This window comes from Pelmatolapia mariae, linkage group LG22 (genome assembly GCF_036321145.2).
Source record: "Pelmatolapia mariae isolate MD_Pm_ZW linkage group LG22, Pm_UMD_F_2, whole genome shotgun sequence".
Classification (NCBI taxonomy): domain Eukaryota; kingdom Metazoa; phylum Chordata; class Actinopteri; order Cichliformes; family Cichlidae; genus Pelmatolapia; species Pelmatolapia mariae.
This window is the reverse complement of record NC_086245.2, coordinates 34,401,479-34,427,370: the sequence shown is the minus strand read 5'-3', so window position 1 is coordinate 34,427,370 and position 25,892 is coordinate 34,401,479. Positions and strand designations below refer to the sequence as shown.

The 25,892-nt window shown below is 43.0% G+C and overlaps 1 protein-coding gene across 1 annotated transcript in view; it reads left to right on the top strand.

Moving 5' to 3' along the window:
• The window catches only part of LOC135933323 (retinoic acid receptor beta-like), a 117,396-nt gene that overhangs the window by 68,912 nt on the left and 22,592 nt on the right, over nucleotides 1–25,892 (top strand). Inside the window, exons 3-4 of the mRNA XM_065471457.1 lie at nucleotides 4,081–4,222; nucleotides 25,173–25,333. Of these exons, the coding sequence (XP_065327529.1) occupies nucleotides 4,081–4,222; nucleotides 25,173–25,333 (303 nt within the window). The remainder of the gene's footprint in view (nucleotides 1–4,080; nucleotides 4,223–25,172; nucleotides 25,334–25,892) is intronic.

Below are 25,892 nucleotides of genomic sequence, written 5' to 3'. Positions count from 1 at the left end.
GACAGTTTGCATATTAATGATGATGAAATTGACCTCACGACCCATTATTAGTCAGTTGTGCCAGTTGCAGTCATATAAATCTACTGTTTATAAGGTTGGGGAGACTGAGAAAGAGACTTGGATGAGTGATGAAAAGTTTCTCCCACTGAAAGTGCAATGTCCACATGAACAGAATCTACTTTCTGGGGTCTCTTGGAGCCATTTCATAATTCATTTCATCAGTTCAAACAGTTGTACGTAAGTACTATTCATATATGTCAACACTTTGCCATAACCTGTCATAAGACTCAGTTTCCACTATCAGATGAGTAGAAATTGGTTAGGATGTTCAGGAACAATCCAGGAATCACCAAGGCTCAAGCCTGCAATGAACTGAGAGCTGCTGAAACACCAGGGTCACTGTCCACAGTGAAGTGCAATTTACCTTGACATAGACTGAGAGGGTGCTGACCAAGAAGGAAGCCCCGGCTCCAATATTGACAGCTTCTTTTTTTTTTTTTTTTTTTGTCTGTCCCATTTGGTTCTTTAGCCATCAGAATTGTTGTCTGAAGACCAACAAGGATACCAAATGGATTTATTTTGCCAAATGGATCATCATGGCATTGCCGTATTGGTCCATTTGATCAACTTTTGTTGTTATTATTTATTTTATTTTCAGTTGTTACAGATGAGACAGACATGATTGGGGGATAGGAAAGGGAGAAAGAAAGAGAGGAAGGAAAAGAAAAACAGAAGGGAAGAGGGACAGTGAGAAAGGGCACTTACAAAGACAAAGAGAAAAAAAAATCTCCTGGATCACCTGTTGAGAGAAAAAGAATAGAAAACAAGCAAAAAAAAAACAAAGCAACATACTAAACACAACACCATCATGTTAATCTAGCTAAGTGTAAACAGCAATAAATACTAAATATTGAATGTTGTTGTGCAGCACGCAGGACCGACAGCGCACAATGTGCTTTGAAGTAGCAGCTAAGAAAGGTGTAGTTTATGTCTACGAACAGTGAACACCCATGTGCACACCCGTGTGGATCAGCGCGCTTGTATACAGAAGGTTTCCCCATGTAACGGTCTGCTAGAGGGTGTGGAGGGCCATAGCCCCGTCCCCCAGGGCATGGAGCAGGCATGGAGGAGATCCAGGCTCCAGACATCCAGGGACCCCAGAGTGCGAGAGCCCAAGGAGGACCACCGGAGGGGCATCCGTGCCACCCTCCTGGGAAGGGCTGAGGAGATCCCCAGACGAGGGGTCACCCAGTAGCCACGGAGCAGAAGCCAGAGGGGGCTGCACTGGCGCGCCCGCCGGCTCTGCCGGCAGCCAGCTGTGCCAGAGTGAACCGAGCTGCAGGCCCCGAGGCCGGAGGTTCGAGGCCCCCCTTTGCCCCGGAAGAGGCCTGACCGAGCGACAGGCACCAGGCCCCGCCAAGTAGCCACCGGGAGTGAGCTGGTGCATACCTGAGCGCCCAGCCCCGGACACCAAGAACCACCAATGCACCGACCCCTGAGTGCATCAGTCACCGGCAGGGAGTGTGGTGAGGGGAGATAGGCCTCCACACTTTGGAGGGCCTGGGTGTTCCCAGGGAGGTGGAGTCTAAGACCTGACCTGACATATAGACACAGACAAACAGGCACACACAGACACAAACATGCATTCCCACCCTCATGCACACATATACAAATACTCAGCACTCACCCAACGTAGGAATAGACATATATGCACATGTACACACAATCGCACTCCCCAAACATACTCTATACCCCGGGTCCAGGTACCCTCGCCCCCAGAGGGGGAAACGGCACCCAGACCCAAGAGATGTGACCCTTTCCCCCGGGGTGGAGGCAAGCAGACCGCCCCAGGCCTCGCAGAAGCAGGGAGGCCCCCCGCCCCGATGGCTGGCAGAGAACGGGGGTGTGTGAAGACCCCATACCTCCCTCCTCCCGCTCATGTGTAGTGTTGCTGCGTGTTGTTCTAAAGTGCATTTAAAACAGGGGAGGGCATGGTGCTGCTGCCGGAGAGCAGCAGGTGTTAGCACGGCCCCTCCCGAGAACCCTCAATGTCTACATGGATTTAAAATTGAGAGGTGGGCACCGGCGCCAGAGGTAGGGTTGAATACTCAGACCATTCACTGGACGCCGTTGGCGTGGTCACCCTCAAGGCCCTATATATATGTGTGTGTTATGAGAGTGTGAATAATGTGGATGTCTAAGTTGTGGAATAAAATTGAGGCACAGGTGGCCAGAAGGGGACAGAGGGGGGGGATGTCTCCCCTGCACCCTGGTGACACACCCACACCCCAAGGCCCTACCTGTGTGGGTGGGTGTGGTGGAGCGGGAAGAGGGAGGCAGCCGGGGATGGGGAGGAAAAGAAAGGAGGGGCAAGATGCTCCTCCCTAGGGCCAGCTCCCCTGCTGACCCCAGTAGGCACCCCCGTCCTCTGGCACCCACCAAGGCAAGGGAGTCCAGGCCCATCCAGACCGGGTGACAGCTTCAAGTTTGACTGAAATTTACAGCTGCCCACATGGACAAGCCAAATGAATGGAGTTTTATGGTCAACCAAGACAAAGACTTGAGCTATTTGATTATATTAACAAGAGATATGTTTGGGGGTATAAAGGTGAGGCTTTGAAATCCATGAACACTGTCAAGCATCGTGCTTTGGGGTTGTTTTGCTGCTAGTGGTATGAGCACAATGGAAAAAGTTGAGGGAATAGTGAAGAAGGACGAGTACTTCCAGATTCATTAAATTCACCTCAAATCAATATCTGTACGATTGGGACACAACTGGGTGTGCCAACAGGACAGTGATGTCAAACGCATATCAAACTGGTTTGGGATGAATAAAGCAGGCTAACATGAAGCTTCTGGAACTGCCTTCTAAAAGCCATGACCTCAATCCTATTGAATATTTGTGAACTATGCTTAACAGCCAGGTCGGTGCCAGGAAACCAACCAATTTATATAAACTCTACCAAGCACCGTTTTCAAATATCAAACAAAATTATGCCCAAAGCTTATTGATGGCTATCAGAAGTGTAAATAACCAAAGGCCAAGGAACTTTTAGAACAGCAAGATAATAATGTTTCATTTTTTTATGTTTGTTAATAACTGCATGCTGTAGAATAATATTATCACAAATGTATTTTGATGGCACCGAGCTGGGAAGGACTCTGTCTGTTCAGCTGCAAGTCAGAACAGTCCAAAAGCACTGAAGATGGTGGTTAGCCACTCTGTGGCAAAATTTCTCATCGAACAAAAAATGTTCCTTAAAAACAAATTTGGCCTTTAGCTCGTTAAGTTATATTTCAAACACAGCACAATACCAGTAATTTCACTGAGCATTTGAGCAGTAGTGTCCATTCTGTCCCTTCATTCAGTTTAGGAGGTCTCTTTGTTATTCACTTAAGATGCTCTAAGAGCAGCTTTTATGAAGGAACTCACTTGGAATCGTTAGTGCCATTTATGCAAAGTAAATCATCTTCCTTTTAATCCAACTCCCGTAGATCCCAAAGCAGAGTCTCTGAAATCGGAATGATCTTCTCCATCAACACAAATCTTTCCACTAACCCCAGGTTTTTAGGCACTTTGTTGCCTAAAACTTTTTGGACAGACTCACAGATTGAGTTCATTTGAAATCCTCTAGTAATTAATTATTAGAACACTCATTTGGTCTTCTGCAGAAATTTAATGTTACTTTAAGTTCAGATATGGCAAGTTGTTGGTTAAGTCTTCCATGCTGTACAAGCAGCCTCACTTTTTAATACCATTAAATACTTTAGTGTCTGTTCCTGCTTGTACTCAATTTCCCAGCTCAAAGCAGCATTTGAAGCTCCCAGCTGGGACACACTCTCTTTTCGCTCAGTATTAATGGCAATAAAAAAAACCAAAACATCCAGCACATTGTTATACACACTGTTGTGACATTATGATATCCAGTGACAAGAGGATTTCAGTGGAGCTGTGTGGATGTTTTAGCAAAAATGCAGTTGCAGAAGATTAGAAGTGAAGTGAGGATAACTATGTGAGACGCTGCTTTTATAATGCATCCCCACCCTCCCCTGCCTTCCTATATGTATCTGTCTCTGCAGGGTTTTTTCCGCCGAAGCATCCAGAAAAACATGGTGTACACGTGTCACCGGGACAAGAACTGCATTATCAACAAGGTGACGCGGAACCGTTGTCAGTATTGCCGCCTACAGAAGTGCTTTGCAGTTGGAATGTCCAAAGAGTGTGAGTTTCTGACACAATTTACACAAAGTACTGATGTGAGCACATTAAATACGGCTGTTGGTTTGAAATAAAGGATTTGTGGTGGTCTATATTTTCCAAGCAACAATAAAATCAGGGGTATTAAATATTTATTTTTTCAAAAAATAAGAATTGCAACATTTATTTGATTATTTGATTAACTCATGTAGAGGAGTAACTGTCTGCATTTCTATTAATGTATAAAACTCCAAAACAAGAGAAAATGTGATTTTTTAATACAGTGAAAAGATGGAATTGGAAAGGTTCTATCAGACACAAATTTTCAAAAGGACATTTAGTGTCATTGTAGTTTTGTTGGTTGAACTTAACAGATTTAGTGCTGATTAATCAAGCATTGTTTGTAAAAGATGGCTGTAAGCACTGGATCTGAGAACTGAAGCCAGCACTGAAGTGCAATATCACTGGGAGCCAGCTATATAGTAGTTTTTCATACCTTCATAAAACATCTTGATCCAATAGTCACCCATTCCGATTTCTTTCACGAACCTCAAAATATTATGTTGAAATTAGCAAATTTGACTCCTTCTGTTAGTGTGATGGTGGTCCTTGTGAAAATAACTCATTCATTAATTTGATATTAGCCCTCAACCAGAAGTGTCACTCATATGTTTCACTCTGGTTACCAAATACAGTCACGTCTTGGTTCTTATATAGTGCTTTTCTACTCTACCTGAGCACTCAGACCGTTTTATATAACATAACCATTCACACTAGCACTTTTTTCAACACCTAAGCACTCTCTATCTAACATTCACATACATTCAAACTCCAGTGAACACATTATTGCCCAAGGATACTTAGGCATACAGATCAGAGCATCTGGGGATCAAACCACCAACCTCCCGATTAGACTTATTCTACAAAGCTATAATTTATTATTTGATTTCTAAGATATAAACTAATACGTTTTATTTACAGACATGTGAAAATTATGTTTTTCACAGGACTGTGAAAACCAGTACGTACTTACTGCTTCTAGAAGTAAGAACTAAGTCCTGCTAATTTATCATCAGAACGTGTGACCATTTCTACAAAAGAAGAGGTTTTGTCATGTTACTTGTCCGGAATTTATTTTCTCTAAGTTTATATAAAACCAGTGTTAGTACAAACAATGGCAGTATAAACACATAATGAGTGAAAGAAAAGGTGAGAGTGAAGAAGAAACACATTATGGGAAGTCCCCAGCAGCCTCGGAGCAGGATTTTGAATTCAATTCTAGATTTAACAGGGAGCCAATGAAGGGAAGCCAAAACAGGAGAAATATGCTCTCTCTTTCTAGTCCCTGTCAGGACTCTTGCTGCAGCATTTTGGATTAACTGAAGGCTTTTCAGGGAGTTTTTAGGACTTCCTGATGATAATGAATTACAGTAGTCCAGCCTGGAAGTAATAAATGCATGAACTAGTTTTTCAGCGTCACTTGTTTCTAATTTTAGAGATATTGTGCAAATGCAAGAAATTTCTTTAATCACACTATCTGTACTTTATCACTTGCTGTTGTTAAGACCCTCAAGATCCTCTGCATCACAGACATTCATAGGAACAGTTTGCATTTCATAGGTTACTGGTGTCCCTTGGCTGAATCAGAATTTATGGTTTAGGTCCACTTCATGTTCCATTAGTCTCAGTGGGGAGGGGGTCCATTCCCTTCTGTTATGCACTCTTATATCTGAGTAGAAGAAAAGTGGAAAATATGATATCGTGATTTCTTTAGTCTAAGCGCCCCCACAGGGCCCCTGATTAAAAAGAACTTACTCTGTTTCCTATATTCTTGTTGTGATCCTCAGCCTCTTACCCTAACTACCCTAACTGTCTATCTGTCAAATAAAGCTGAAAAAGACCCCCCCCCCCCCCAAACAAAATAAACAAACAAGAAAAAAACTACGTTCTTTGGTTTGTATTGGCAACTACTATGAAATGATACTGGTATATGGGGATTCTAAATAACAGATGCATCCAAATATCATGTCACATTTGAGCTCTGATGTTGCATCTGCCTTTCTTTCAAGGTGAACCCAAAATGCATAATATCTTCAAAGAAGGTATTATCAAGAGAAGGATAATGAGCTGCCTAGTTAGTATGATATTTTATAATAAGGTTCTAATGTCATTATTTACAAGTCAGTAGCTATTATGCATTACCTACTCCTGCATAATGTTTGTGTAATCAAAGTAACCATGTGTCTGAGTTTTGTCTGAGTTTTACTGCTTTACAAACTTCTTAAAGTATGTTTTTTTAAAGAAAGAAAAAAAAATGAATACATACACAACACAATACGATTTTCTTAGAGTTAAATACTGCCCAGAGTGAGAGCTGCCTTTACAGAGGTTTGCACTCTCTGGAAGAGAGATCTTTCTTGGTTGATGGTTTCAATTACTCTTATGTATGTGTGAATCATCACAATAGTATATATAAAATTACTCCCAATGTTGATCTTGTTACAGGGAATTCTCACAAAAAGTTACAACTGGCATCTGCTGGATATGCATGACCTTATCTCTTAGTCCCTCAGTCCTTCCTGGCTGAATTCACCGGGCTTGGCTTCTGTCTGTCTCTCTGCCTTTGCTTTCTTTCTCTTCTCTCTCCTATCTGTTGCAATTGTTGTGTGTGCTCATGGGCAGGACTCATCCTGGGTTTCTCTTGCCCAACACACCTGGAATGATAACCCACCTGTCTCTGACGTCATTCAGGATGTCATCAACTACTTAAGGTTGTGGCTGGCGGTCAGTCTTTGCTGAATCGTTGAGCTACACAGTTTGTGAAACACTGGGTACTTCTCTGCCTCTGATCTTCGTGGATTCTTAGCGTATGTTTCCTCTGCACAGATTTCCTCGATTCGCTTCCCCGGTGTGTGGTGAGCCTACCCTGAGTTGAGAAAGAGAGAGAGAGTTTTGTGTGGATTCCCTTTCTTACTGGACCTTTGTTTTCTCTCTTTTCATTGTGTTCAACACTGTTTAACTTCCACTGTAAATAAAGGCACTGAACTTTGACTTCCTGAGTCCTGCGTTTGAGATCAGCCTGCCTCATTGGCTGTGATAGAACAAGCGACAATATGGACCCAGTGGACTCCACCCCACTTCCTATTGCCCTTGCCTCACAAAAAGCCAAGTTAGATCGGCATGAGAAAGTGTTGGAGAGCTTTGAACAATCGCCCAGAAAATTGCAGAATTAAAAGGTATGATAAACCAAGGCTGTCTTTTCTCTCCTAGGAAACCACCCTGAAGAAATTAGTCTTTATCTGCTAGAAACTCTGTTAACTCCTCTCATCCTTGGTCATCCCTGGCTGAGAAACCATAACCCCAATACTGATTGGAAAAGAATAGCATTTCATGCTGGAGCACACATTGTGTTTGTCAAAGGTGAGAATTGTGAATTTCATGTAGACAGTGATTCCTTCCTCGGTTACACTGTTAACTCAAACCAGACCCAGCTGAGCCCCAAGCTGTAATCGATTGGCTGCTTCCAGCTAACTGTAAACACTTGCAACCCATCCTTGGTTTTGTTAACTTTTACCGTAAGTTCATCAAGGATTTCAGTGAGATTGCTCTTCCACTAACCCAACTCACCAACGTCTCTTTTCAATGCAACTCCTCGACCTAATCAGCTTTTAATCTCTTGAAACAGCGCTTCCCTTCTGCTACAGTTATGACCACACCTGCCAGTTCATTGTGGAGGTAGACAGCTCTGATTCTGGCATAGGTAAAATGCACCCGTGGTCTTCTTTTCCTGTTGTCTCTCTCCTGCAGAATGTAAGTATGATATTGGGGATCAAGCACTACTGGCAATCAAACTTGCCCTTGAGGAATGAGGGGTTGAACAACCTTATATATATACCTTATAACCCAGACCACAAAAACATCGCCTTCCTCAGTCAGCAAAATGTGTAAAAACTCAGCAAGGCAGGTGGGCTCTGTTTTTCTTCAAGCCAGATGGCGTGTCAGTTCTCCACTTCCAATAAAAACTCCAACGAGATTACCATCCCGTCCCCCTCTTATGCCATTGGCTTTCGCACCTCGGAGATCAAGTCTGCCATTCATGAAGCCCAGGAAAACCGGACCTGATCCTGGTAATGGTCCTCCTGGTCGCCTCTACTTGCCCTCTGCTGTCCGACCAAAGGTAATCCATTGGGCACACACCACAGAATATACCTGTCACCCTGGAGTTAAACGTACAATAACTTAATAATAACAATATCCAACATCTGTTCTGGTGGCCATCTCTGGTGAATAACATGTCAGCATGTTCCTTTTGTGCTTAAAACAATCCTCCAGCTCTCCCCCCTGCAGGTTTATTATAGGCTTTGCCCACTCCCAGCCCCCCTTAATTTGAACTCGATTTCATCACTGGTCAATCTCAGCAGGTAATACTCCCCATCATTGCTTGATCACGGCATCCGTTCAGACCGTGGAGATCAGTTCGGCTCTCAAGTCTGGCAGAAATCTCTGCAGTCTCTCATCTGGCTTTCATCTTCAAACAGCCAACGTGCAAACGTGCTAATCAACACCTGGAGGCTGCCCTACACTGCATAGCCTCTTTGAACTAGTCTACTCAGACCGCCCAGCTGGCCTGGATAGAATATGCCCACAACATTATGACCTCCTCTGCAACAAAACCATCGCCCTTCGAATCATCTGTTGGATACTGCATCCACTCTCCAAAACCATCTCCCCAGATATCATCATCTTTGTAAAGCCACCCATGCCGCCCTACTCAGAACAAAAGAACAAAATAAACATCTGGGACCTGCCTACAGTCCTGGTTGGTTTGGTTGTTTACTCAGTACATTCCCATCCTTTTTCTGTTTCTGCCCATCTCAAGCTACTTCAGAACATAATATTTAATGTCTTCCATGACTCTCAACTGTCCTTTGTGGCACTCTGTGTTGAATGATAAGCTCCAGTCCAAAAGCTTTTGGACAATGACACAATGTTTTGAAATTTTACCTCTATATATCATCAGAATGGATATGAAATCAAATAATCTGTAAATAATATGTGATTGAAGTGCAGGCTCAGTAAAACTGTATTTTATCAACTGTTTGGGAATTACAGACATTTTTATGTTATAACAGTAATAGGACACAGTGACATAGTTTTACATGTAAGAACTGCATTTAATTTAGTATTTAAATACTCATTTGCAACAGTATCGGTACTAACACTTCTGTCCTTGTCTCCCCCAGCTGACACACAACTTCACACAGCACTGCTGCAGCGCAGTGACGATATAAAACATGGCCAGTTGGCTCTAGTTCCTTCCACAATACTAAAGCTAGATTTTCCTGGTTACGATAAAGTTCCATCCTGCCAGTTTTTGGAGCCAGAGCATGCTCAATAGTCCACCCCCACCCTCCCTGGACTTTTATGTAGCCCGTTCAGTTCATTTTTTTTATTTTGATAGTCTCCTGCCTCACATGTATAATGTTCAGTTTTTCTTGTTTTGTCTCATTAGTCTGTATTAATGTCAACTATGTTCCCACCTGTGGCATGTTCCCTCGTTAACCCTTGTGTGTATATATTGTCTGTATCTTACTTTGTTGCGATCTTCCTCTTGCCTTGTGTCCTGTTTGTTCAGAGCTTCCAGTGTTTGCATCCTTGAGTACCTGCCAGTTAAGCTCTTTGTATTTTCCAGCAATAAAGCTCTTCTTGAGTTCAGTCCAGACAGTACTGCATTTGGGTCCTAACCTGCCTGCCATACATCATACCATGACAGCAAGACACGGCTGCAAAGGCAGATGTATGGAGTGACGAGAAAAGGACCCAAGTGCAGGCACTGATGACAGAGTAGTTGTTAGTTGTTTTTATAATGCAAATAAAAGCAGAGCATGTCAGGGACTAAAACTAACAAAACCTGAATTGGAAGAAACTAAGAAAAGAACATGAGGCGCATAGAAAACATTACAGAAACCTGCAGAAGATGATGAGCAGAGGGTGAGACACAGGGGAAGATGAACAGACGAACCAGTAATGAACAAGGAAGAGGCTTAGGATAAAAAAACTAAAGTTGTAAAGAGTTGTGTATCCTTTTCCATCCATCTCCTCTTATGATCCATATTTGAGCTCCAATTACTAAATGGAGATACCCTGCGACTCCAGCTATCAGTTAAAGCTTTCAGTCATAACACCCAGTTCTCTTTCCTAGCATTTGTTTCAGTGTCTCTCTATGGGATGCACTTCCCTGCGTATTCCTCAGAAGCATGTATCTCATTCAGCCAATCTTGATTGGCTGGTGATTGCAACAATCACATCAGACAGAGACATCCACCCTCAAATAACTTGTGCTATTACATAATCATTATTCAAAAACCTCTTCTTGCTTTGGGGCATATCTCAACCTTCTTAAGCTAGCTAGCTTAATTGTCCACAGACAGGAGTGTTAGCTAATTCCCGTCGCTAGGCGCTAGCTACGGTTTGCTCATCTCTCCTGAACCCAAATTTTAACCATAGATCAGCTGTCATACCAGTTACCCTCCAGTAAGGCGATCTTATCTGCAAGACTTTATTTGGACAGCACTAAGGATTTTCAGAGTAATTACCAGCTTTTTAGGCCTTACAAGGCAGGCCCTCTTAAGAGCAGGCACATCACTAAGCAATGGCTCTCACTTTGGATTGTGGAGGTGATTGCTCTTTGGTATACTAGCCTGCAGCAGCAGGGACCAGAATGCCTGCAGGCTTACTCCACTCATGGTCTGGCAGTGTCCTGGGCCCTTTTCAGAGGAATGTGAATCCAGGTATCTGTGCAGCAGCAAGCTGGTCTTCACCTCTCACCTTTGTCCGGTTTTACAGGCTGAATGTCTCAGCTTCAAGTATTGCCCAAGCAGTGCTGGGCACTGGGTCCTCACTTGGATAGGTGAGATACTGGCTATTTCTGTGACTGCTTGAGATAAGCTTGTCCAACAATATGGGAGCCTCCATTTTCCATAGTGAGAAATGTTAGGAATGAGAACTTTAGGCTACTTTGTAACCCCGGTTCTCAGAGTAGCATGAGTGAGATGTCTCACCAGACGGCCCTTCTTGCTGGGATGAAGCAAGAAGAGGGGCTTATCTTGAATAAAGACTATTCAAACTATTTAAGAGTGGGTGGCTTGGTCCGACATGGTCATTGCAATCACCAGCCAATCAGAACTGGCGGAATGAGATACATGCTTATGAGGAATATGCAGGGAGCCGCATCCCATAGTGGACCCAGAACAGTATGTGAAGAACTACTTAAACTTTGCATAGGTTCTTTTTGGGTACTCCGGCTTCCTCCCACAGTCCAAATACATGCACAGACAGTGTTAGCCCTGCGACAGACTAGCGACCTCTCCAGAGTGCACTTTGCCTCTCGCCCTATGGCAGCTGCAATAGCCTCTAGCCCGCCAGTGACCCTGAATTAATAAGCAGAATAGGATGGATAGTTTGACCCCCACTGGACGGGATACTGCAGCTAGGCACCAGGGGGCAATTGAAACATTTTGGCTTTTTAGAAGCCACTAGAATATTTTATTCACTCTTTGCTTGCAAATAGGCAAGCAAACAGATCCTCCCTTCAGCAGCTGAAGTAGTTGACATGTAAAGCCCTAAAAAACACTTTTTTGAGGATGTTAAAGAGGTCAGTAAAGCTAAAGGTTCAGCATTGAATTACCGATTTGTCATCGTGAATGTTAATGCTGTAGCATGTGTTAATGTTAGATGCTTAACTGTTTGTATTTACATAATGGCCACAAACCCAGCCTCAGGGATGTCCCAAGCCCATATAATTGGGAGGATTACATCAGATAGCACACCCGGCTTCAAATCTTTGCCAAATCTTTGCCACTCCATCCAATGTGGTAACCCCTGAGAAAATACTGTTGACCATAAATTTTATTACAGCTATTAGAGCACGCTGTAGGTATTAAAGGTAGCGCCCTGCAGTGGTTTGAATTACATCTATCTAATAGACTGCAGTTTGTTAATTTAAGTCGAGAGTCCTCTTCACACACTAAGGTTAATTATGGACTTCCACAGGATTCCATGCCAGGACTAATTCTGTTTACATTATGTCCCTTAGGTAGTTGAATTAGAAGGCATAGCATACATTTTCACTACTATGCAGATGATACTCAATTTTATTAATTTTATTGACTGAGTGATGCTGAAACATTATTATTTCCATGATGGACTTAATAATTTATTATTATCAGGATGTACTAAAAACTTCTCTGAACCCATTTTTAGTTATGCTGCAATAGGTCTAGGCTGCTGGGGGCTTGCCATAATGGTGTGAGTGTTTCTTCTTCAGTCACCTTTTTCACTCACTATGTATTTAATCATTAGTTATTATTGATCTCTGGCTCTCTTCCTTAGCATGTCTTCCTCCCCTCACCCCCAACTGGTCACAATTAGATGGCCGGCCCTCCCTGAGCCGGCTTTGAATTGAACTGAAATAAGGACACAGAGAAAGGTACTTTTATCTGACAACCACATTAGCTGTGTGTTAAGTTGTAATTATAATTAAGGTATAATTAATTATGACATTAATGTGGGAGATGGGCAGCAAAAGTTATCTAATGGGCAGGCAGGGGTTGGGTTCACCAGCTGGAGTCAAATGGATCTTGGTCTTATCAGTAGCAAAGCCTGTTAACCAATAGTTAGATCATCATAGAGCAATCTTTTATTTTTTAAGTTGTGTTCGAGTTGTGTTTGACTGCTGAGGTGATTTGGTTTCTCTGTATTATTGTAGGATTATTACATGACAATATAAAGTGCCTTGAAGCAACTCTTGTTGTGATTTGGTGCAATATAAATAAAACTGAAATGAATCAAATTAAATTGAATTGAAAATTTGCTCCAAGGTAATATTTTAATATTAATAATTTGCTATCCTGTAAGTCTCCTATAAAACCACTCTGCTAAGTGATTTTATAGGACTTTTGCAGGATATTGAGAACTTGTGACTGAGGGAGGACACGGCATATTGAGACACTTGTAACAGATCGAGAGCCCTTTGGGCAGACGTTTCCTCTAATCCAGTGTCTTCATTCCAAAACCTTTAAATTTTCCAAGTGAATGCGGCTTCATATGTACTGATAAAGAGAGTGAGTGTGAAAACACAGGTCAATGCACCCAAAACTAAGTTTGTTTGCTACTACAGGGGCTCTCAAATGTGATTGTCTGACGAGTGGCCCTGTTCCCAGTGCTGCAGTTTTTGTAGAATGAAGCTGGGATCAGTTTTCATTTCTGCGTTTCACAAATTGGATAAAGTAGGAGAAAGGAGGATGGTGCTTTAGCCTGTTCTTCGTTGTACTTGGAGCCCTGTTTGATCCATGACTTCTGCAAGACATGTTTTTCAACAATTGGGTTTATTCCTGTTGGAGTGTTAAGAAAAATTCAACTTGGCAGATATAATTCTATTTTTGCTGCTTTGAGTTCTGGGGGGGGGGCAATCTGCGAGCTCCCAGAGGTGGTGACTGTCTGAAAGCTAAAGATCTGCTTCTGGATTATTAACTTGAACAGTTCTGATTCTCAGAGCATGTTGAAGAGACTCGGTAGGCCAGTTAGTGAGTAAACTGTTCACTGCATTTTAGGTTTAAGTCTTCATTGTCATTGTGAAAAATAGATCTCCATGCTATACAAGTCTCCAGCCTATTGTCAAACACTGTCAGCCCTGCAGTCAGTAGGTCACAGCATGACAGGCGGTCAGCAAGGTCTGATACATCAGCTTGTCGTTGTAGTGTGCTCCAGTGTGGTTGTACTGATGAGGAGGTGGACGTTTGGGCTGCTACACAGAGGTTGCTCATGTGAATATGCAGCTGCTGTTGACATGTTCCGCCCATCATTGTGGGTGTTGTTCAGGTCACTATTTTGTTCTCTACTGTGTTATGTCGCAAACAAGTTGGATGAATTGAGGCTGCAAATAGCAGCCAATAACTCCCTCAAAGATTCATGCATCCTTCTTATCACTGAGTCCTGGCTTCATCAATCCATTCTGGACTCTGCTATTGAGCTAGCAGGCTACACCACACAGCCCCATGACCGAACAGTGGACTCCAGTAAGAGCAAAGGAGGTGGGCTCTGTATGCATGTGAACAACAGCTGGTGTGCCAACACAGGGATCACAGACTGTCACTGTTCACTGGACATAGAATATCTGACTGTCAAATGGAGGCCCATCTACCTTCTAAGGCAGTTCACCGTTGTCATAATAACAGCCGTTTACATACCACCAGATGCAAATGCTAACTCTGTGATTGAACTTCTGCATACAAACATCAATGAAAAAACAGAGCATATACCCTGTCACTGTAGATATCATATCAGGGGACTTTAATCATGCAGACTTAAAAACAGCAGTCCCTAAATTCCACCAGCACGTCAAGTGTGCCACCGGGATGACAATATACTGGACAAAGTTTATTCCAACATCAAAATGGGCTACATGGCCAGACCTCTACCACATCTGGGCAAGTCTGACCATTTGGCCCTATTTCTAATTCCTGCATATGCTCCCTCAAGAAAACTGCTCCCACCATCACAAAGACTATTACCATATGGCCAGAGGGCGCCTCTCAGCAGCTGCAGGACTGTTTTGACAGGACCAACTGGGATATCTTTGAACATCAGGACCTGGAAATGTTCACAGACAGTGTTCTTTGCTACATAAACACTGCATAGACACCATTACAGCAGACAAATGTATCTGGGCTTATCCCAACCAAGAGCCCTGGATGACCCGGGAGGTCAGGCAGCTGCTGAAGGAGAGGAACATCACGTTCAGGTCCTGCAAAAGGGACCACTACACCGCAGCCCGATCCAACCTGAAGAGATGCATCAGAGAGGCGAAGGGGGACTATAGGAGGAGGATTGAGGACTATCTGGAGAGTAACAGACAGCAGGTGTGGCAGAGCATCCAGCATCTAACCGACTATAAGATCAACCTCGGAGCTGCTGGAGTTGAATATTTTCTTCACGCTTTGAGGCCGTGTTACCAGAGGCATTGGAGCCAGAGCAACAACACGCAGCCCACAGCAGCACTACCCCCACCCTGGAGGAAAACAACGTGAGGCACACTCTGCAGATTGTTAACCCAAGGAAGGCGGCTGGTCCTGATGGCGTGCCAGGTCGTATATTGTGAGGGACTGTGCAGAACAGCTGGCTGGGATCTTCACCAGGATCTTCAACAAATAACTCACAGAGTTGACTGTCCCACTCTGCCTGAAGTCCTCCAGCATAGTTCCCTTGCCTAAGAAGCCCCACAGCCTAAGTGACTACAGACCAGTGGCACTCACCCTAGTAGTAATGAAATGGTTTGAGAAGCTGGTCCACAGTCACAGCAGCCCTGCCTTGCAACCTGGATCCACACCAGTTTGCCTACAGAGCAAACAGATCCACGGAAGATGCCGTAGCCACAGCACTCCATGCTGCCATAACACACCTGGAGGGGCATGGGAGCTATGTCCGGATGCTTTTTGTGGATTTCTGCTCTGCATTTAATACCATCTTTCCACACAAACTGGTGGTCAAGCTACAGCACCTGGGGCTTCCTTACAGCATCCGCTCGTGGATCAACAGCTTCCTCTCTGGCCGTAGACAGAGAGTGAGAGTTGGCCATGGCACATACTTAGCCCTGAGTCTCAGCACTGGCTCACTCCAGAGCTGTGTGCTCGGTCCACTGCTCTACACACAAGACAGCACCCATATCCACCAGAGTAACACCTTTGTGAAGTTTGCAGACGGCACTACCGTGGTGGGGCTCATCTCCAGGGGCGATGAGTCTGCTTACAGAGACGAGGTGGAGCAGCTGTCGTTATGGTGTAAGACCAATAACCTCCTCCTTAACACTTCAAAAACCAAAGAACTCATAATAGACTTCCAAAGGAAAAAGACAGAGATCCCACCACTGATCATCAGCGGTGACTGAGTGGAAAGGGTAGCAGACTTTTGCTTCCTGGGAGTCAACATAGAGGAGAACCTTTCCTGGAGTGCGAACACCTCCGAGCTCCTGAAAAAGGCCCAACAAAGACTGTACTTCCTGAGAATTCTCAGGAGTAATAACATCACACAGAGACGGCTGGTGTCATTAACACCACCCAAAAGATAACTGGCTGCCCTCTCTCCACGCTGGAAGATCTACACAATACCCGCTGTCTTAAAAAAGCTCAGAACATTATAAAAGATACCTCACACCCTGGCCACTCCCTGTTTGAACTGTTGCCCTCGGGCAGACGGTACAGAGCAATCAGTGCAAGGACAAATAGACTCAAACACAGCTTTTTTCCAACCGCAATAACACGTCTGAATGCTGCTACTAAAAAATGGGCATCACGCTACTCTTGAAATGATCTATGCACTGACTGAGTCATTTGCGTGGGAATGTATGTGAATGTTTGTTCATACAGTTAGATTATTCTTATTAGCAAATATTCTTATTTGCATTTAAGTATTCTATTGATTTTATATAAATTTGATATTTTTATTCAATTCAATTCAATTCAATTCAATTTTATTTATATAGCGCCAAATCACAACAAAAGTCGCCTCAAGGATGATGCACTGATCAAAGACCACTTCTAATTTCATTGTACCTGTGACAATGACAATAAAGACATTCTGATTCTGATGTCTCATCTTCCATATTAGCGTTGTTGTGGAAGTAGGCATCTAAATACTCTAAATACTCTTGAGTGTGGCTAACGCCCCCAGGTATTGCGGTAGGAACTTCTGGCAGCTCCACAAACTCTGCTTGCACCAGGACTGTAACCTGGCAGCTTCTCTGTTTACTTTGCTTGTACTGCAGCTAAGCTCACTGCTGAGCTGTTTGACCAACTTGATGCGGATGATCTGCACTCTGACCTGACTTCCAGTTGGAAAAACTGAGGTGTCTCTGCGACTGGACTGCTGTCGATAGAGTGGAGTGTCTCAGGATCCTGGCAATGCTTGATGTGTAACTGTTCTTTTTACTCTTCTGCCCTGAGCTGAATGCTACTGTTCAGCCTATGCAGAGAGGTAAATATAAATGACTTCAGCAAACAGTCATTTGTGTTGTATTTTTTCTTTTATTGGTGCACCATTTGTAATACTTTCATTGTTGTAAAAAGAGCAACAGATTCAGACCTTGACTGGCAAATGCCTGGCTGGTTATTCAACCAGTCAGTCGTGGACTTGAGCAGACATGAGCAGACCAAGAGTAAACATATTTGTTGACACATAGATTCAGTAACATGACTATGAAGTGTCATATAACAAACTTATCACAAAATATATTTCAGAAATAATCTGAGGGACAGAATAATACTTTTTTAATAAAAAAGTGATGTAATAAATAATATACCAAATTACTTTCTCCAGCAAGTAATTAAGTAATATACTGCATTAATCTTCTTTTTTAATAAGGAGTCCAGAAACAAAAAAGAGTTCGAAACAAAAGTTGCTGGAGTCCAGGAACAGTTCAAAACCCAAAATCCTAGAAGCAGGAGTCCTAGGACTCACCAAAAACAGTCCAGGGGCTGGCCATGTGCCCAGACAAAACAGGCTGAGACTGAATAGGGGGCCGACCCAGATGCCGACGGCACAACAGTCCATAACAGGGCTTTTCTGGGGGCCAACCGCGTGGAAGACTGCTGCTTTCCACTGCTGACCGCGTGGAAAGCGAAGGCCAAGCAGATGTGGTCGTAGGCGATGACCTTTGGGCACCTGGAGTGCTGGACGCTGCTTGATGGGCGCAGGACCAGATGAGGATAGGACCAGAAGCAGACGGTGGAGCAGGCAGCGGCGTGGAATTCGCAGGTGGTGGAGCAGGAGGTGGCTGAACGGACTCACCAGAGCCTCCAGCAGACATGAGAAGGTGCTCGACAAGCTCACCAGAGCCCCCAGCGGGAGCAGGCGGCAGTGTCGGAGCCATGGAGTGCTTTCCTGAACCCCCAGAGGACACGAGGAAGTGCTGGCCGGGCTCTTCCAAACCACCAGCTGACAAGGAAGGTTGCTGGACTGGCTCTCCTGAGCGTCCAGCGGGAACAGGCAGCTAACCCTGAAAGTTCATTTTTAGGTAGCTCTAAAACCGGGCCGGGCCGCAAATCCTCCAGCGAATCCTCCAGTGGCCCAGCTGAAAATCCTCCAGAGGGCTGGCCTGAATAACCTCCAGTGAGCCGTGCTGAATAACCTCCGGTGGGCTGGGCTGAAGCTGCTGCTCTGGGTGGACATGCACAGTGGAGATGAGGAAGTCCTAGATAAGAGGGTGCAGCAATCCGAATAGCCAAGGGACTCCAGAAATCATCCTCTGTAACCAGAGAGCTATCTCCTCTTGGTATTCCTTAATGGGCAGCACTAACCACTCCTGACACAGAAACTCCGTTGTGAAAACAATGTCCTCGCGGAGCTCAGAGGAGGGATTATAAGCTGCTGGGTCCACTGTCTGGTCGCATTCTTCTGTCATGATTTCAACTGTGTGTAGGCAGGAAACGACCCAAACGCAGACTCAAACTCAAAGAAACACAGCTTCATTTGATGAATGGCAAAACAATACAAAACTAGACTGGGAAATTATAGCTAAGACGCAATGAGGCACACAGGTTAACACACAGCCATGGATGAGGGAGATCGCGACAACGAGCAAAGAAGACGCAGACACTAAATACAAGAGGGGAACAGGGCAAAGAGGAAACACCTGGGAAACACGGCTGACACTGATTATACAGACGAGACGGGAGAGAGCAAAACATAACATTATGTAAACTGACGCAAGACTATCAAAGTAAAACAGGAAGTACACAGAGATGCAGACTGGAGGGAGCGAGAGAACACAGAGGAGCACGAGAGAGAGAGAGAGAAGACATGATGGGATGGGAGAAACAGATAAACATGAAAAGCAGGGGGATCACAGAATGAAATACAAGGAAAACAAGACACAAGAACTCACACAACATACATAAACACAGGCACACAGAGGGTGAAGACGCAAAGGGAAAATACTAATAAATCAAGGAACTGAAGAAGGAATGTAAGAAACTCAAAACAGAATACCAAAGACTACTAATGAACCAAAACATAACCCATAATACAAAATTAATACAAAATATCACAAGAATACAAGAAAACACAAAATGACCTCCAGAAAAGAATTAATTCTATGGTCTTCAATTATTTATTTATTTATTTATTTTCATTTTTATACAAGGTGCGTGTGTCATTTTAAACAGAAATGGTTCAAAAAGGGCTGTTGTTGCTGGTTTTTCTTTGTAATAACCAGCATAGATAAATGACTTAACATAACTGTACAACTTTACATAGGCTTTTCACACCAAAAACACACAACTGGAAAACAAAAGCTCAGTATTTTGTTGTGCCTGTGTTTCACACATCCCCAAACATTTTAAAAGGTAAATTCTCAGGTTTCAGATACACATGCAGTGTAGCCATCCCACATAGCAGACAGGTCTGGCCCGGATCTGGTGTCAAGCCGGCACTGCTGGCTGACTTCTGGTATGGTAAGTCATCCAGATCTGGGCCATACCAATTTTGCTATGTGGGATGTAGAATGATTGTACTGCATTCATCTGTAATCATTTTTACAAAAGGATCATTTCATCTCAAATTTGTCAATATTTCTTTAAGTAGTCCTGTGTGGCTTGTACTGTCTATTTTTCCATCCATCCATCCATTCGCTTCCACTTATCCTTTTCAGGGTCGCCTCTCGCCCTATGACAGCTGGGATAGGCTCCAGCGCCCCCCACGACCCTTTCTATTTTTCAGTTTTTCAAAACAATATATCTTGAAAATTATTTGATATAAAGCTAAGCTCACTGTAATCATATATCATATATGTTCAAACTATGTACCATAAATTGGAGATGGTTGAGCAGAAGGCCCACGTTCATTGGAGCCCTATTACCAAAAACAAGAACTTGGTGCACAAGAGTTAATTTATTAAATTTAGATTTTTTTTGCAATCCACAAAGGGTAAGAATTATACATACATATTTAAATACATACATACTATAACGTATACATAAAACCTTTAATAAGTGATGCTGAAAGTTTTACAGTGTCTTCTACTTTGACAAGGCCAAGGCCCCTCGTTAGTCTTCACGTTTGACTAAAGCTGGTAGCTTCTCTTTTACAGCATGAAAAAGTATTTGTTTGACAGCACTCCAAGAAAGTGTCTAGGGAACTCAGTGAAGAGCTCATCCAGGTCATCGTAGTCTAAGGAGCTTGGAAAGAAAAGCGAAAAGTTTCCTTGAAGACGTTTCACCTCTCATCCGAGAAGCTTCTTCAGTTCTAAGAGTGACTGGTGGAGAGTCCCTGATATACATCACATCAAAAACTCCACCAACAAGGTCCAGAAACTTTCACTTGAGCCAGATGAAACCATGGTGTCCTTTGATGTAGTCTCTCTCTTCACTTGCATACCTACAACAGAGGCAGTGGAGACGGTCAGAAAACGACTACAAGAAGACAGCTCCTTGGAAGACAGGACCAGCTTCATCCCCGATCAGATTTTCACACTGTCAGACCTCTGCCTCACCTCCACATATTTCAAATACAACGAGGGATTCTACAGACGCAAACATGGACGTGCCATGGGCTCCCCGGTGTCACCGATTGTAGCCAACCTTTACATGGAGGAAGTGGAAAGAAAGGCTCTTGGCTCTTTTAAAGGGAGAGTACCCAGCCACTGGTACAGATATGTAGACGACACCTGGGTCAAAATTAAGACACAAGAAGTGGAATCCTTCACTGCGCACATTAACGCCGTGGATAAAAACATCAAGTTCACCAGGGAAGACACAAAGGATAACTGTTTGTCATTCCTGGACTGGGCCGTGCGCTTTGAAGGGAATCGAAACCTCATTATTGAAGTTTACCAGAAGTTCACAAATACAGACCAGTACCTCCTCTGTGATTCACGCCACCCTCTGGAACACAAACCTGGAGTAATCAGGACCCTACACCACCACAATCAGAAAAATTTTATTTATCCCCAAGGGGCAATTAACATACAACAGAGCAGCCTAACGTTGAAGATTAGAGCAATAAGAACAGGCAGAAAGAGTGAGATAATAAATACACAGAATATACTGTATATACAGTTTTAAAATTACACAGTTTAAAATTAAAGTGACCAAAAGATGAATAAATAACTGTAAGTGACTAAGAGTGAGTAAAGTGTCGGTAGTATAAAAAGAGTGTAGTTTATGTTTCTGGTGTGGGAAATGTTCTTATCGGCTGGAATTAAAAGCAGAGTGGCTTTGGGGACAAAGGTGGCTCTCCTCCTCTCAGTCTGTCTCTTTAAACATGTTCCAGTCTGTGCACTCGAAACAGTCCTGAAGTGCTGAGACAGCCCCACTTGGCCAGACTCTGATGGTTTTTCTGGCTGGTCTTGTGCATTTCAGCAGTGATGTGTACGTGGGCAGCAGCATCACAGTGGCATGGTCAGATGAGCTGATTTGCGGGCTCACAGCTGCCTTAATGACACTGGCACAGTTTAACGTGGAGGCGGAGTCTGTTTACACACCGAGAGGAGCAAAGAGGCGGAGCCGTTACTGAGACGTGGAGCTCAGGTTAAGAGAAAGAAAACATATTTCTAGCATCCAAAGCAGCAGTGCTGTTCCTGTGATCAACATTAAAACCTTTACTGGGAAATAGCCAGTGAGTCCTTCATCAAAGCACCTGATCAATAAATTTAAACGTGAAGAAAAGCAAACTTGATAGCTGCTCCATCCACTGGCATTTGTTTTACAGTGAAAAATCTGCAGAAAATCTCCATGAGTCATAGTAACATATGCAGATGAACTCGTAACTTAGTCTGATGCTATGTTTAAATTATACAGCTAGCTGAAGGCTGACAGCAGCCATCCTATTTTACATGGAGCCAACAGGGGTGAGTCTAAAGGGGGGCATGGGGTGGACTAGACCATATTTATTTTAAGGTTTTCACAAGTTTTTCAGATTGAAAGTGAAACAATATAAAATACTGTCTCGATTAAATTACATTCATACTTAGAAATATAAAATTAAAGCTTTTGTCACAAGCCCATAAAAATATACATGCCCCAGTAAAACTCTGAGGGTTGTTAGGTTGGACACTGAATTATTGTTAGTATTAATTACCATCTACACCATCATAACAGTTTGTTTCAGCAGCACAAAAAGCAACTTCAGAATGCTGATAGGCTCGCTTCTCTGCATTGCAGCCTCCACATTCTCCTCTAAAGGCTTACAGACACAAACTCACTCATTCACTGCACACTTAAACACACAGAAACACGTACAAGAACTCATAAAGCCTTCAAGACAGAGTAAAGATTCATTTTTATGCCTTAGTTTAGATTGCATGTTTATTTTGTTTTTACTCTGACTCTACTTAAGAATGTTTGTATATTTTTGTATTAAAGAGAACATTTTCTTTAAATAATAAAATTTAATATGGCACATAAATACACAGGGTTTGTTTGTTTGTTGTTGTTGTTTTACAAATGAAACAGATGACAGATGAAACAAAAAAAAAAACATTGCAATTCCTAAAATGGAAACCAGTGAGCAGTTAATTTTTTAAGACCTGCGTTTTTTTTTCTTTTGAATAGTTATTATTGCTCAAGAGACAAAAGCATTTCTTATCTGGTTAATCGATTGAATAATTGATAGATCACTTGATTACTAAAATAATCAATAGCTGCAGCCCTAATAATAACTAATGATAAAATGCAGAGTGGTGTTTAAATATTAAATATGTAGTGAGAGAAAAAGATGAGTCAAGAAGAAACACTCAGTGCATTGTGGGAATCGCCCAACAGCCCAAACCTACTGCAGTATAACTCAAGGTTGTGCTCGTCCCTGTTAGTTGTGCACCTTTCCCTTACACTTTTAACTAATATACAGTCAACATTTTCACAAATGACCTTTTGTTTTTTACCCCGTTTGTTGACAATGTTGATAATTGTCATCAGGACAACTGTCAAGTCAGCCATCTTCCTCAGGATTGTGGTTGAATGTACTGAACTAGACCAAGAAGTAGAATTGTGGAAGTCTGCTGTCTAACATGTGTGAGCCCTCGTTAGAAAATAACAGTAAATAACCAAATGCTGAGTCATTTTGGTGTATTTTCAAGAAGCTGGTCCTTCTGCTGAATATGATCTGCAGACAGGTGTGTGAAAGCAACACACGCATTATTACTGACAAATGTAGTTTTTGGACTTTACCAATTGTACATTGGTGACCAAGAAAGACGCCCCTGCTCCAAAATCAACACGTCCAAGCTTGACTGAAATTTGCAGCTCATATTTGAGGTGGTCTTCTTTGTATTAATATTTAAGTAAAAGTGAATATATATGAGCCTCTGTGGGTCCTACGTTCTATACAAGTGTTTCTGAGATAGCAGTCCTCATTCGTTGTTCCAGTTGTTTGTTCAGTGTGACAGAATATGAAAACATTGGAAGACGTGCATCAACAGAAAGCCTGTATATATGTGACATTGCTTATTCTAAAGGTAGCCAGATGAATGCCTACTCACACTGCTACTATATTGTAGGGATGTACAGTACTTCCAAAGATCGGACAGCAATCCCAACTTGGGACATAAATACTCATTAAAGATTATTTACAGAGCAAAATATTTTTATACTTTTATGCCTTGATGAAAGCTTTGCACTTTTTGTGTTTCGTCTATGAACTGTCCCCCTTAGGGGTCACCACTACGCCTGTTTCCCTCCTGTCTGGCATCTTCCAAACTCTTTGGCCAATACGTTCACTATCCCGCCTCTGCACATGCCTGAACCATCTCAGCCTCACCTCTCTAACTTTGTCTCCAAACCACTTAACTTGATATGCTCATTTTCCTGTCATCCCCAAATTAGCATCCTCAACTGAGCCTTGTGTCTTTTCAATTAGTGCCACTGCCTCTTCACTACCGATTATATCAGGTCTCACTACTATCTTGTAAACATTCCCATTAACTCGTGCTGCTATCCTTCTTGTACAAATCAGCCTGGACTCCATCTACTCCATCCCGCCTTCACTCTCTTCTTCACTTCTCTTGTGCACTGTCTGTTGCTTTGGATGGTTGGTGCCAGGTATTTAAATTCACTGTCTCTACTCTTGCATGTTCAGCTTTTCACCTTCCTCACTCTCATTTACACACATATATTCTATTTTGCTTCAACTGACTTTCATTCCTCTTCTCTCCATAGAGTTCCTCCACCTCTGCAGGCTCTCAAAACAAATCACAGTGTTGTCTGCAAACATAACAGTCCATGGAGATTCGTTCCTGACATTATCTGTCAACCTGTTCATCACCACTGCACATGACACGGGGCTCAGAGGTAGTCCCTGATGTAATCCCATCCCATGATGTGAACCCATCGGGCACTCCTCACCACTGTTTCACTGTCCTCACATGTGTCCTGCACCAGCCTCACATACTCATATAACCTCACTACTCTGCCACTCCTGCCTTCCTCATACAGTAGCACAGTTTCTCTTTTGGGACTCTGTCATATGCTTTGTTTGGATCCACAAAGACACAGAGCAGCTCCGTCTCTGTACGTCTGGAAACAAACATTGTATCTGCTACTCACTGATCGTCACCTCTTTTTTTAACAACTCTTCTCCATAGCTTCATGGTATGGCTCAATTCAATTCAATTCAATTCAATTCAATTTTATTTACACAGCGCCAAATCACAACAGCAGTCGCCTCAAGGCGCTTTATATTGTACAGTAGATCCTACAATAATACATACAGAGAAAAACCCAACAATCATATGACCCCCTATGAGCAAGCACTTTGGCGACAGTGGGAAGGAAAAACTCCCTTTTAACAGGAAGAAACCTCCAGCAGAACCAGGCTCAGGGAGGGGCAGGGCCATCGGCTGCGACTGGGTGGGGTGCCTTATATGTTGTTTGCTTCACTAAGAGCTACATTTGTTTAGAGGATAATCCAGATTTTTGTGTTCCTCCAGCTGTTCGAAATGACCGGAACAAGAAGAAGAAGGAGAGCCCAAAGCGGGATCTGGCAGAGAGCTACGAGCTGACAACTGAGCTGGAGACAATCATTGAAAAGATCCGTAGGGCTCATCAAGAAACGTTCCCCTCCCTCTGCCAGCTTGGCAAGTACACGACGGTATGTATGATTTAACAAGGTGCCTGAACAACGTCTTTCTGCAACGAGCATTTAGTTGCATTATTTTTTTATGCAGTAAATGTTACATTGTTACTTTGACTTTATGCCCCTGTATTGCCATATCCCTGTATGGCAATGTGTTTCTGTGGTTTGATCCAGGTACTGCACCAGTACAATTCAAATTTAAGTGCATTTTATTTATAAAGCACCAAATCGCAAAAAACAGTTGCCTCGGGGCACTTCGTAAATACCCTACAATAATGCATGGCGAGTGAAAAGAGGTAAGAGAAGGACAAACAGAAGGAGCTCATTTTCATACTTTTGTACTGTACTCTAAATCTCCCTGTAATGCAACTTGAGACCTCAGATGTATGCCTCTGATAGTCCTCACAGAACCTCAGTGATAATTGTTGTTCCTCTCTCAGCAGCCATATATTGGATATAAATTGTGACAAGTAGAATAAAAGTGCAGCAACCACATCATGATTTTAGCCTCAGAGTTCGATGGTAATAGTGTTTGTTTACAACAGTTTTTATAGAATGCAACAGATTGGAGAAG